Genomic DNA, 12,111 nt, shown 5'->3' with positions numbered 1-12,111 from the left:
TATTGATCATCTGTAAATTACTCCTTTGCCCTCAGCAGCCCCCAAGCCACTCTTGTCAAAGGCATCAGTGACCTGCAGATTGATAAATCAAATGGCCACTTCTCAGTTCTCACTGTGCACAATCTATTAGCAGCTCTTGGGACCAGGGCAATCTCGCTCTGTCTTAGAATCCCCTCTTTCCTTTGCTCAGTAGGCAATCCTCTGCCTGGCCCTCCCCTTTATTTTCAGAACCAAGTTCTTCTCAGACTTGGAGCATTTAGAATGATCTGGGCGGCACTCTCAGTGTCTAATCTCTAGCTATACTTATATTTCTAGCTGGGCTCTTTTTTTTTTGGAATATGAGGCTTTAAATGACAGTGAGGTTAGGACAAATCACAAATTTGTTTCTCCAGATCCAGATAATGACTCTGGAGCTGTGCCACATGATTGCCTAGGAAAAAGTCCTTTGTTTTGATGCCTAATAGCTATCTCTCACTTAACAGATACAAAAGTAAACTTTCGATATCCCTAAAATATCTTTCCAGGGCCTTCCTATCATATCACAGGACGATTGTTCTCCAGGGTCAAAGCTTGGAGTTAACTCTCTTCATTCCTCTTTCTCTTACATGGTCTGCCCATTCTTCTTTCAATCCTGTCAGTTCATTCTTTTGTCTCTGTAGAAACCCTGAGAACCATCATGATGGCACCCAGGCCTTCTCTGCCACAATATCGCAGACAGATTTCACATGAACTTCTTTAATCATATCTTTTTTTTAAAGATTATTTTTCAGATAGGGTCTTGATTTTTGGCGCAGGCCAGCCTGGGACTCCCATCTATGCCTCTTCTATGGCTGTGATTACAGGCACGAAGTGTTACATCCACCTTGTTCATTAAGAAGAAGGTGTCATGCATTTATGTCTCAGGCTGGATTTGAACCGTGATCCACCTGCATCTTTACCTGAATAAGATTCCAGACCTGTGCCACTGCCCCTGGCTACCAGCACATCCTAAAAAGTTACCTTATGGAACATTCCTGCTGACTGCAGGCTACTTTGCATAACACACTTAAAGCTAGACTTAAACTGTCAGGCCACACCCTTCTGTTCCATAATGGATTCAAACATCTTTCTATCTCGCCAAATTAAAAGACTTCTCAGTGCCTTCCACCATCTGTTCCCGTGACCTCATCAAGCTTTTCTTCTGACTCCAGGGCAGCTGCCTACTGCTTCGGCCAACCCCTTCCTTGCTCTTCCGCCATTTCCTAACCAAGAGCCCGGCCCGAAGCCTTCCTTACCTGCTCTTGGACAGAGCAGGCTCTCCTCAGACTGGGGCGTGGCTCTTTCCTTCCCTTCTCTGAGCACTCAGTTTTCATTTTAATTTTGAGAAAAGGCCTTTTTTTTTCAACTGGCTGTCCATGCTCTTTTTTCCTTTATCCTGCTTTGGCTTCACTTTTTTTTTTAAATGTGTATCTGCAGTGGAAAATACTCTATATTTATTTATTGTATTGACCAGTTTTCCCCCTCTGAAGGCCTGAAGTGGAAAATGCACAAAGGTAACAACCTGACCAGTTCTGTTCAATGTCTTTTCCTTCACAGCCTCGAGTTCTTCAACATAGCTGGGCTCAGCAGTACATGGGTGGAGATGGTTTCAGAAGACTGAAATCCCGCATCATATCTGGAATCCTTGAGATAAAGAGATCATCTCTATGTGTCCAGTGATGCCGGCATGATTAGCATGAGACCCTCACCACGTGATAACTCAAAAGGGGCAGGAAAATTCAATCGTTAGCCAAGGTGACTGTTGTCATGGTTACCATCGGCAGCCTCTCAGCAAGGTGCAGCTCCAGACAGCACTGCATGCCTGCAACTGTGTGTGTATGTGTGTGTGTGCGTGTGTGTGTGTGTGTGTGTGTGTGTGTGTGAGAGAGAGAGAGAGAGAGAGAGAGAGAGAGAGAGAGAGAGACATCACCCTGCACTCCTGCTGCCAGAGACAGGAAGCACATCAACAGAAAACAAACTGAATTTAAAGTAAGCCCAACAATGACTTATACATTTAATTAGTGGCCTATTATTGGTGTATGCCTAGATAGAGGAAGAGTACTAGATTAAAACTAAATGCAGTAATTTTGGGTGTCATCAGAACTTTGTTCTGACTTTGAGCATTTGTCGAGAGAAGTAGTACATATCTATAGTCATCTTCTTTCCTAATCCAAACTTGGAAGGAATCATCTGACCAATATAAATTTGACCAATATAAATTTGAAAATACCTGATCCAAAGTATGAAAACTGTCAATGGATATACAAGTGTGTAGAATACTTCTGGTAATATATATGCATACGCATACACACACACACACACACACACACATACACACATATGCTTGTGAAATGGGGATATTAACTAGATCAATGAAGAGAAAGAAATAATGAGCCACTGTGTTCAGAAGGAATACAAGTGGTCAAAGATAGGGCAGCTATGTTAGCTCCATTTGGAAAATGGACAGCGGTGGTAACACAGCCCACCATGGATGCAAGATTTCATGAGGGCGAGTGGCCTCAGTTTTGACATACAATGGAGCACAAAAGAAAGCCCACAAAGAAGTTAGGGATAGGAAGAGAAGTTGGTTAAAAAAAAAGAGTTGGGAGTTTTTCCTTTCACCAAATTGACTTTAAATTGTTCAGTTTTGATCCAAAATTCATTCCAGGACTCCTTTCAATCAATGTCACTAATAGATACATATTTGCCAAATTCAATGTATTTACATTCAACATCACATTCGCCCACACCACCTTCAGAGCCTCGTGCCTCCTATGTCTTGTTAACTTCATGGATCTGAGGCTCTGTATACAACTCTGGAATGTATTTTTTATTCTAAAGTCTCAAGTCTCTGTCTGTCTGTCTGTCTCTCTCTTTTCTCAGATTGCAAGACAGCAAAAATGACTTGATATTAGAGCTTTGAGGTTAATACACACCTTAAAAGATTTTTTTTATAAAGGAATGATCCAATGCTAATGTCAACCAATAATAAATGCCTCCTATCGTAGGAACTTCAAAATTTGCAAACCGCATAGTCCAGATGGTTCATTTGTTTCTGAGGAATGGAGCCCTACGGACTCTACATGACGACCCCATGTAACACACGATGCCACCAACACTGCGATGACAAGCAGGCTCTCCAATCTTGTGTGTGTCCTTTTCACTCACTGGGTCTCAATTTTGACAGTTTTACTGCTATCATCATTTCTATATACCAAAGGAAACACAAGAAAACAGATTTGCTCTTGAGGGAACAGCAAGCCTCTGCTTGTAGGCCTCTGGTTGCTGGATGTTCAGAACACAGTGGAAATGTTCCTTTCAGAGCGGCAGGAACACCATTAACCAATCCCAGGGTGATTTCTTGTTGGAAAGGTCAGCACAAAGGTGCAAAGGGTGAGCTGTGGGACTGGCATTTTCCATCACTGTGGCCTCCTTGTTCTTGTTATGTGTCTAAGGAATGAAAACAACACGCTGACTTTGTAGAAGCCGGGCTTACAAAGTAACATCCGAAGAGGTAGATTATTTTTCCTCCTTACTTGTACAGTCTACAAGTCCACCTTCTCCTGGAAAGCCTTTTCATTACCTATTTAATTTGCCAACAGTTTTAGAGTAGGAACTATGTAGTATAGTTTGTCAATGTTGAGTGAGCTGTGTTTCATTTGTACTTCATACCATACGATTCTTATAAATCTTATAATATTATTTCAAGTCATGACTGAACTGAAAAAATAACAAATCTGGCTCATCCTTAATTGGTCATAAAATTTTCCATAAAGTTATTTTTATTAATAAAATGAATATGCACTTAAGGGGGATATGCAGAGTCCAGAACAACTCAACTTCTTCAAGCCAGTGCCTGTTTCCAGTTCTTTACTGAATTCACTTAGCATACCAGGTTCAGTACTAAAACCTGCTATCCTCATTAAGGGTTCACTATCTGTTATTGACTTTATTTATATTCTATTACCCTTCACATTAGAAGATATGCCACTATCCCCCCCCCCCCCCCCGCAAAGAAATGCATGCTCGACAAGATGAGCTAACTTAGCAAGGCCATAAATGAGTTTGGATAAAGCAGTCCTCAGCACCCCCAACAAATCTTCCTTTTGTGGCATCCTACATGAGAACAGACATCTAAAGTGGACATAAAAGGCTTAGGTTATATGGGAGCTTTGCTGACCACACCACCTGCATCTTCAGCGTTTGATAATAAAACACTTATGCACCCCTTACTTTAATCTATTAAGCCCAGAGCAATTATGGTTTAGCTGAAGACATTCTTACTCAGATGAGTTCATCACCTTGAGCCTCGCTTTCCAAACCACAGCACACTGGGAAGAGGTAGATCACCATTATTGTCACGTTATTGGTAAGACACATCAGGCTTGTTGGTGAGTCCTTACACAGTCTTACTCCCAGAGGTTATCTTCTCTTTCTCAAGAACGCTCATGTGCACACAAAGAATATAGACCAGAAACTTTTCATGGATGGTTTAGAGACCACGACGTAGGGGTGGTGGTTCGGAGACAATTCACTATTAGGCCTAACCGTTCTTGAGGATGCTCATCAATTCTCCTCACAGCAACAGAATAAAATTAGGGTTTATGATGGCGGCAGGCAGGTCTGAGTTCCTAAGGATGTGGGAGAATGGAGGATGAGGTGGACACAAAGCTAGCTTCTTTGACATTAGCCTGTGAGAGCAGCAGCTTCCAGAATTCTCTTTACCACATCATAAAAATACTCCATAATGATGAGTCAAAGCATTGGGAATGGGAGGAGATCAAAACCTGTCTAAAACAGGTCTGGAATGAATGTCCTTAGCTTGCACCTCTGCGCCTCGGCCTACACCATTGTAAGGAACAGAGGAGAGACTTTACTACTGTGTGATTACAGAAACAGAAGACGAAACCTGACCGCGTGAGGCCCAAGAAGCTAGATGCTTTCCCTGAGTGTGCATAAGGTCCGAGAGACACAACCCCGAGTCAGCATTGGCACCATCACACACCCACCAAAGACCATGAACACCAATCTGCACCGAGAATCCCAGGGAGTTGCTCCCTCGTCCCCCCTCCCCGACCCTGGCCCCCAGGTGTGGGGGGGGATGTGGGGGGTAGATAGTTACCCATGGCGAAGAAGGGCACGCCCAGCAGCGTGGAGTTGTACTTCCCGTCGGTGATGAAGAAGATGCCCGCGGCGGTGAGCAGGGAGATGCAGACGGTGACGACGCCCAGGAGGCCCAGGAAGGGCTTGGCGCGCAGGCAGTCCTTCATGGAGCAGGACAGCGTGGCGGTGGTCAGCACGAGCACGAGGCTCACCAGGACCTTGGTGCGGGCCAGCACGCTGGTCTGGTGGAAGTCGCGGGCCAGGCTGAAGGAGGCCAGCGCGTAGAGGCGCAGCGCGCGGGGCTCGCGCGCGCGCCGGCCCAGCAGCCTGCAGAACTCGGCCTCCCACTTGGCCCCGAGCCGGTCCTGCGCCGCCGAGCCGTGCGTCTGGAGGTAGTAGGTGAGCTGCACGGCGCGCGCCGACTTCACGCGCGGCTCCTTGCTGTTGGGCACCTCCACCACGCCGCCCAGCTGGTGGCCGATGAAGCTGCTCCGCCCGTCCTGGACACCAGAGAGACACGGGAGCTGGGTTACCTCCTGGGCGGGGGAGACACCCATACACCCATGCACAGGTCCGTGGGCAGTGCCCGGCCTGGGCGCAGAGGGGGGCGCAGCTACACACGGCTTCCACATGCAGGGGAACCGTGCGTCAAGATGACTGTGACCCCCCGAGGCCTGCCACCCCCAGTCCTGCCTTCCTCCCCCACCCCAGTCCTTCCTACCCCCCCCAACAGAGGCCTTCTTTCCCCCCAGTCCTGCCTTCCTTCCCCCCTAGAGTCATGCCTTTCTCCTCCCCCCCCCAGTCCTTCCTGCCTTCCATCTCTCCCAAAGTCCTAACTTCCCCTCCAGAGTCCTGCCTTCCCACTGCTGACTTCTCCGGAATGCAAGGTTGGCTGGATATTTCAGTCAAAACTTAAAGTGTCTTGTCTGTAAATATAAGCTCAACTTTCTCTAGTCATCACCTATACCTAGTCCAACACCACACACACACACACACACACACACACACACACACACATGCACGCACACGCACATGCACACAAAAACATAAATACCTCACTTCTGTATATTCTTTGGTATACTTATTTTGTATATTTGTTGGTGTCACTGCATAGTACAGAATAGTACAAAAATGTCTCAGTGTTAATGATGTTGAAATGTTTCCTTCAGGTGATGTGGGCAATTCTTTTCTCTTTGCATCCTTCCCTACCTTGCCTCCAGCAAAGGTACATTCTGTCTAATTAAAACTTTCTATCGGAGGTACTACACTCTAAGGTATTTTGCATACTTTCCTTTTAGCACACAGCAAACTTTTCAGATTGTGTCACAAATGCAAAATATTGAACAAGTTCACAGCAAGTGGAGAAGCTATTTATAGTAGAGAAACTTCTTAGTCATGATGTATACCAACTTTCCCTTACATGTCAAATAATTACAGCCATTCTAATTAACGGAAACCAACAAACTCCTAAATTAAACAACAAAAGTAACAGCTGGAAGCAAGTTGCTTAATGGGTAGAACAGCTGTATAGAAAGCAAAAGACCCCAAGTTCAAATTCTAGTACCACCAAAATTTACTTTTTTGATTGGAAGCTTTTCCCTCTGGCTATTTTTCATTTCTGTAGCATCTCTGTATATTTCTCTCTTTTCCTTATAAAAAGTCAAACTAAAGCTGGCAATAGATTCCCAACATTCTCGCTTGAATAAACCTCATGCAAAGCCCAATGGGTTGGAGTGGAAGGAGAGGAAAGTCAAGTGTTAAGGCAGGAAGTGGGATTCATACTCCAGAACTGAGAAATGGTGTCTATTACTTTGTGTTTGCTCACTACATGCAAATGGCTCTTCAGTTTGGCTTCTCAAACTGTTTGGATTTTAGTATATATTTTGTCCATAGCCTTCTATTATTTTGAAATTCCATCTTTGATTTAGACTTTTGCTTTTCATTATTTGCAAGAAAAAGTATTCTTGAAAACTTTGTTTGTGCAATTCTGCCTTTACTCATTTTTGGTCACCAACAGGACATGTAAGGAAATTTCAGTGCAGAGATTGTCTCTCAGGTCTCATTTGGAAATTCCAGTAGATCAAACAGATGGCTCATCACATGTCTGAACAAGAGTGAAAAAATTAAAGACAAATACAGATTTTAAAATATATATCTTCATTGTGTGTGACTACCTAAATTGTCTAATTTCCTTAGTTTTTTTTTTTTTTACGGAATCACTGTATAAAAGACATGCTTCCATCCTCTATTTTCCCAATATATTGAAATACATAGGAATGAATTTCTCACTCATATTCAGATACATTTTACATATCTTAACCCAAAACGTAGGATATGCTGTAGTCCAGAGTTCTGTTGAAAGTCTTGCAGGTAGTGTGTATCATTTACCCAGTATTTATAGTTCTGAGAAATATACTTGTCAATATTATGGGAAATAAAACTCCCACTGTTTTTGCAAGGTGTTACAGAAGAGTTTCCCTTCGGAAATAGTCTGTAGTGAGTAGTCAGTAGGTTCTAAGTAGGAGACACAAAGAGGTACTGATATTGTAAGTATTTTCTTAGCAGAACATGCTCAGAGATAGGAGCTGTCCAGTTGGATGACTGCATAGAATGGTCCTTTAGGGGTCACATGACTTAACTTGCAGCCTGCTGCTCACTCCAGCTGTGGACAGAATATACCCAGAGCTCATTCCTTTGGTTTTGAGGTCTCAGTTTTCTCAGTTTTTCTCCTACTATTTAGAATAGGAATAAGTTTCACAACTGTGACTTATTGAGCTCTATTTTTCTGAAAATATGACCTACACAAACAATTTGAGAGCGGTCATCAGAAATGATGATTGTGGTGATAACCAACAGAGCTAAGAAACATGTTCACATCTTGTCAGGCTCGTTACCAGTCACATACTACAGCTGTTTGAATTTAATTGATGAGCAAGACTTAGAGAAGGAAAACTCATTAGTCAATGAGTGGAACCCAGGTTCCAAGTCAGATTTTCTGACTGCAAGTCTAATCACTTCTTGAATTCCACAGCAGTCTCCTTCCTCTTCCCCCCACCCTCTACCCTGGGCAAGACCCCTCAGCTCCTGCTACCCCTGAGACTCCAGGAGTCAAACTCATTTCCCTTGTAGATCCTCTTCCCCAGCACTTCCTTCCTCTCTACCCACACAACTGCCTGCCCTTATTTGGTTTGATCCTCTTCCTTTTCTGAATGCACTTCTTCCACCAATCATGTGAGTCCTTAAAGTACAGAAATCTTTGTTGTGACACATGAAGGGGAGTGTTAACATTAAAAAGATGACATGCTGTTTTCAATATTTCCCTGTTTCAGTGCTTTGTGAAATGGAGCTCGCAACTAACAGAAGGACGAGTGGAGATGGCATGCACACGGGTCTGCTTCCTTACTCTGGACCTTGCAGCCAGAACCTACCAGAAATCACATTATTCCCAGCTCTAAAGCCTGTCAGAGCCTTTCACTGGCAGTGGGACTGAATGGGGGATGTGTTGCCCAGGCCTGCTGGACCTGCCCGGTTCACAGTTGAAGTTCTGTGACAGTGTCTCAGCATCACTTCGGCTGGCATTTCTTCTTGTTCCTTGAACACATCAAATCATTTCTACCTCATGATCTCTTGTGTCTATTGTCCCATCTGCCTGGCAATTTTTCCTACATTCTTCTCCAGGCCAAGAATACTTCCTACCTTGGGAGATCTTTGTTTGAAAGAAAACATTTGAATCATACAACCTAAACTGGACACCCCCTTCCTGCACAGGTCTACTTTGTACCTTGTTGATAATGATCTCGATCTGAAAGGATCTAATATAATCTTATTTTTTTATTTTTTATTTTATTTTATTTATTTTTTATTGTAAAGATACTATACAGAGAGTTACAGTTATAATATAATCTTTTAATTGCTCTTTTCTGCCAGAATGTGCACTTGATGAGATGTAGTACTCTCTGTAGCATCTGTTAACTGAGTGCATTCACCTTCTGTTATAAATTGCTAACCTCAGGTTGTTTTTCAGTCTATTTTCCTCAAATCAGGAAGCATGAGAGAAATTTTCTTTTCTTATTTTTAAAAAGCCACTTCTTCTCATGCAACATTTCCTCAAAATGTGTTCCTGTTCCATGTTCACTCTGCACAAAATAGATGGACTTGGGAAGAAGGGAAGGCTTAGCATGGGGGTGGTCTCAAGGCAAAGGACAGCACTACCTGCTCAAGGGACTGAAGAAAATGAAGAGATTGTGGATGGAGAGGAAGTCAGGCATTTTCAGGAAGGGCTAAGGAAGCCTTCTTAATTTGTTGGATAGAATTGTCCATTATTGTTGGATCAAGAAAATGTGGCATATATATATACATATATATGTATATGTATATATATATGTGTGTGTATATATATGTATACACACACACACAAAAGAATTCCATCAGAAAGAATGACATGGCCCCTTTTGTTAGGAAATGGAAAGACTTGGAAAAAATTATATTAAGTGAAGTAAGCCAGGCCCAAACGTAGGTCCCATGGTTTCCCCTATTTGCAATAACTAGTATATGCCTGGGACAAGCAGAGAAGGTCAAAAGCTATGTACATATGACCAGATAAGATGATGTGAAAGCGAAATGAGCCTCAAAATAGGGACACAAGTGTTTTTTTCTTTCTTGCTATTGTTTCTAACATATTTATAATGTACTGTGTGATTTTTTTGTTTCTTTGTATGTTCCTCCCCAATGGTATAACCCCTGTTTTCACTGTATTTGATGTCGGTGCCCTGCATCTTGTATATACATTTCTCTAATTCTGGGAGGGAAAAGGAAAAAACAAAATGCTTAAATAAGGACACAGGTATACCCATTGTAACAATTAGATGCACAAGACACTATGCTGAAAATGAACTTTACAACTTCGGTGTGGGGGGAGTGTAGTTGTGGAGATGGGAGGGAAGGGATGGTAAGGGATAAACAAAGGAGGAGGCAACAATGCTTGATAGGAAATGTACTCATTACCTTGCTCATGTAACCCGTCTGTACAATATTTTCAATTAAAAATGTATTAAAAAAGAATTGTCCATTATTGGGTTTTAAGCTGGAGAATGACTAGATTTATTGAAGGCTTCACTTTCATGCACCATAGAAAAAGATTTATTGAGTAGGGATGGCTCAAAAGGAAGAGTTTGGTCAAGAAGTCTCTGCCCTTCTGCAGGTTCTGATGCAGCATTAGGCAAGGTCAGCAGAGGCAGCCGCTAGCTGCAAAGTGAATCAGTAAAATTACAGGTGATGTTTGTTTCTGACTGTCATCTAACGCCTCACCTATTATTTCCCCAACTGCAGTCATGCTGGAAAAATATTCTTGGGGTTTTAGCTTTCATTTAGTCTAAGGTTACTATTTGTACCTTTGAAAACTACTCCTACCTAACCCCCATCTCTACAGTGTAAGTGAAATTAAACACAAGACCAAAGGACACATCTTTAAAGACACTGAAGAATATGCAGACATTGATACCATAGGTATTTGTGCAGAGAAAGAATTACTTGGTGATGCTCTGATATATGGGAACAGATAGAATGTTTGCTGAATATATGTGCTAGGTTGACATTCAAACCCTTTTTCAAGTGCCTTCTAATTCGTTGGCAGCCCAACTCCTGTCAAAGGCAATTGTGATTCAGATTGCATTAATCTTCAATGAAGAAGACTCTTCAAGAATACTGGAAACTTTATATGGTTACCTCTCTTCCATTGCTGAAAAGAAAACCTTCCTGTGTACAATAGATGATGAAATTTCCAAAATAACAATCAGGTTTGAATGGTTTCTTCATCTGAATAATAATTTTTAATACTTCTTTCCTAACATAATTTGTTTTCCAAAGTCAAGTGTACATGTAAACTAGGATTAAAACAAACCATTGATCTTTTTGATTTTTACATTCTGGGGTTTCATACTTAGGAGAAGAAAGCAAATAATAAGTAAATAGATTCCTACAAAGCCATTTCAACAATGAAGACCTTCAAAACTTTAAAACAGCCTAAATACATTAAATCACTTTTTTTAAAGTGCAGTGATGTATTTCAGGTGTTTTTCTTTTATAAGATGAAGGTTGAAAAACAAGGTTTCTGTCTTGCTGAAATGAAATAAAAAAATTAGCCAACCTGAATATAAAGTAAGTTTAACCAAGCACTCTAGCATACAAATGAATCAAGACTAGGTTGGAATTATTATTATTTTTAACAGACATAGCTGACACTGATCCAGTGTTTAGAAATGTTATTTAGATTATTCTAGGCAACTCTTTTGGTCACTCTCTGAGGAAGTGCTACCATGAAGGAGCTTTGGGTGACGTAGGACCTGAGGGGGGCTGTGGGGAGAAGCGTTATATAATGACAGGTGCACAGTCGGTCTCTGGGTCCTCCTAGCTATCCCTAACACTCACGTTTTTAACAAAACGTCAAGTGCACTGGGATGATGTATGGCTATACTTGGAAGGGAGGAAGTTCAATACAGTAGTTGCCTAGACCTTCTGGAAAATCACCTTTTTCCCAGTATCCCTACCACAAGCACTGACGTGCTGAGCAGGTGCCTTAATCCCTGTGAATGTCAACGTTATTAGAGTTATGGACAAAGGACAGAAGATGGGATAAGAACCAAAATGTGTGTGTGTGTGTGTGTGTGTGTGTGTGTGTGTGTGTGTGTGTGTGTGTGTGTGTGTGTGTGTGTGTGTGTGATCTACATAATTGTCAGGAAGGGTAGATGTTCTTACTATTAAAAGCCACCCATGAGCCAGGTGCAGGTGGCTCACAGCTGTAATCTGAGCTACTCTGGTGACTGAGACCGGAAGGATTTCATGTCAAAGCCAGTCTGGAAAGAGAAGCCTTCAATTAGCCAGCAAAATGCTGGAGTGGAGGTGTGGCAGAGTAAGGGCATTTGACTCTGGGTTCAAGCCCTAGCAACAGCATAAAAACAATCCCCATGGAAATATTGAAATCATCCTGTTTAC

At 42.3% G+C, this 12,111-nt stretch overlaps 1 protein-coding gene across 2 annotated transcripts in view; it reads right to left on the bottom strand.

Annotated features, from left to right (window-relative positions):
- The window catches only part of Ptchd4 (patched domain containing 4), a 96,767-nt gene that overhangs the window by 51,446 nt on the left and 33,210 nt on the right, over positions 1-12,111 (bottom strand). For both annotated transcript variants that reach the window (XM_070023335.1, XM_070023336.1), the window contains exon 2: positions 5,141-5,621. In XM_070023335.1, coding sequence (XP_069879436.1) covers positions 5,141-5,621 — 481 coding nt within the window. The remainder of the gene's footprint in view (positions 1-5,140; positions 5,622-12,111) is intronic.

Source organism: Dipodomys merriami, unplaced genomic scaffold (assembly GCF_024711535.1).
Source record: "Dipodomys merriami isolate MVZ:Mamm:240054 unplaced genomic scaffold, mDipMer1.0.p SCAF_16, whole genome shotgun sequence".
Lineage (NCBI taxonomy): Eukaryota > Metazoa > Chordata > Mammalia > Rodentia > Heteromyidae > Dipodomys > Dipodomys merriami.
The sequence above is the reverse complement of the archived record's forward strand: the minus strand, read 5'-3'. Positions and strand labels throughout refer to the sequence as shown.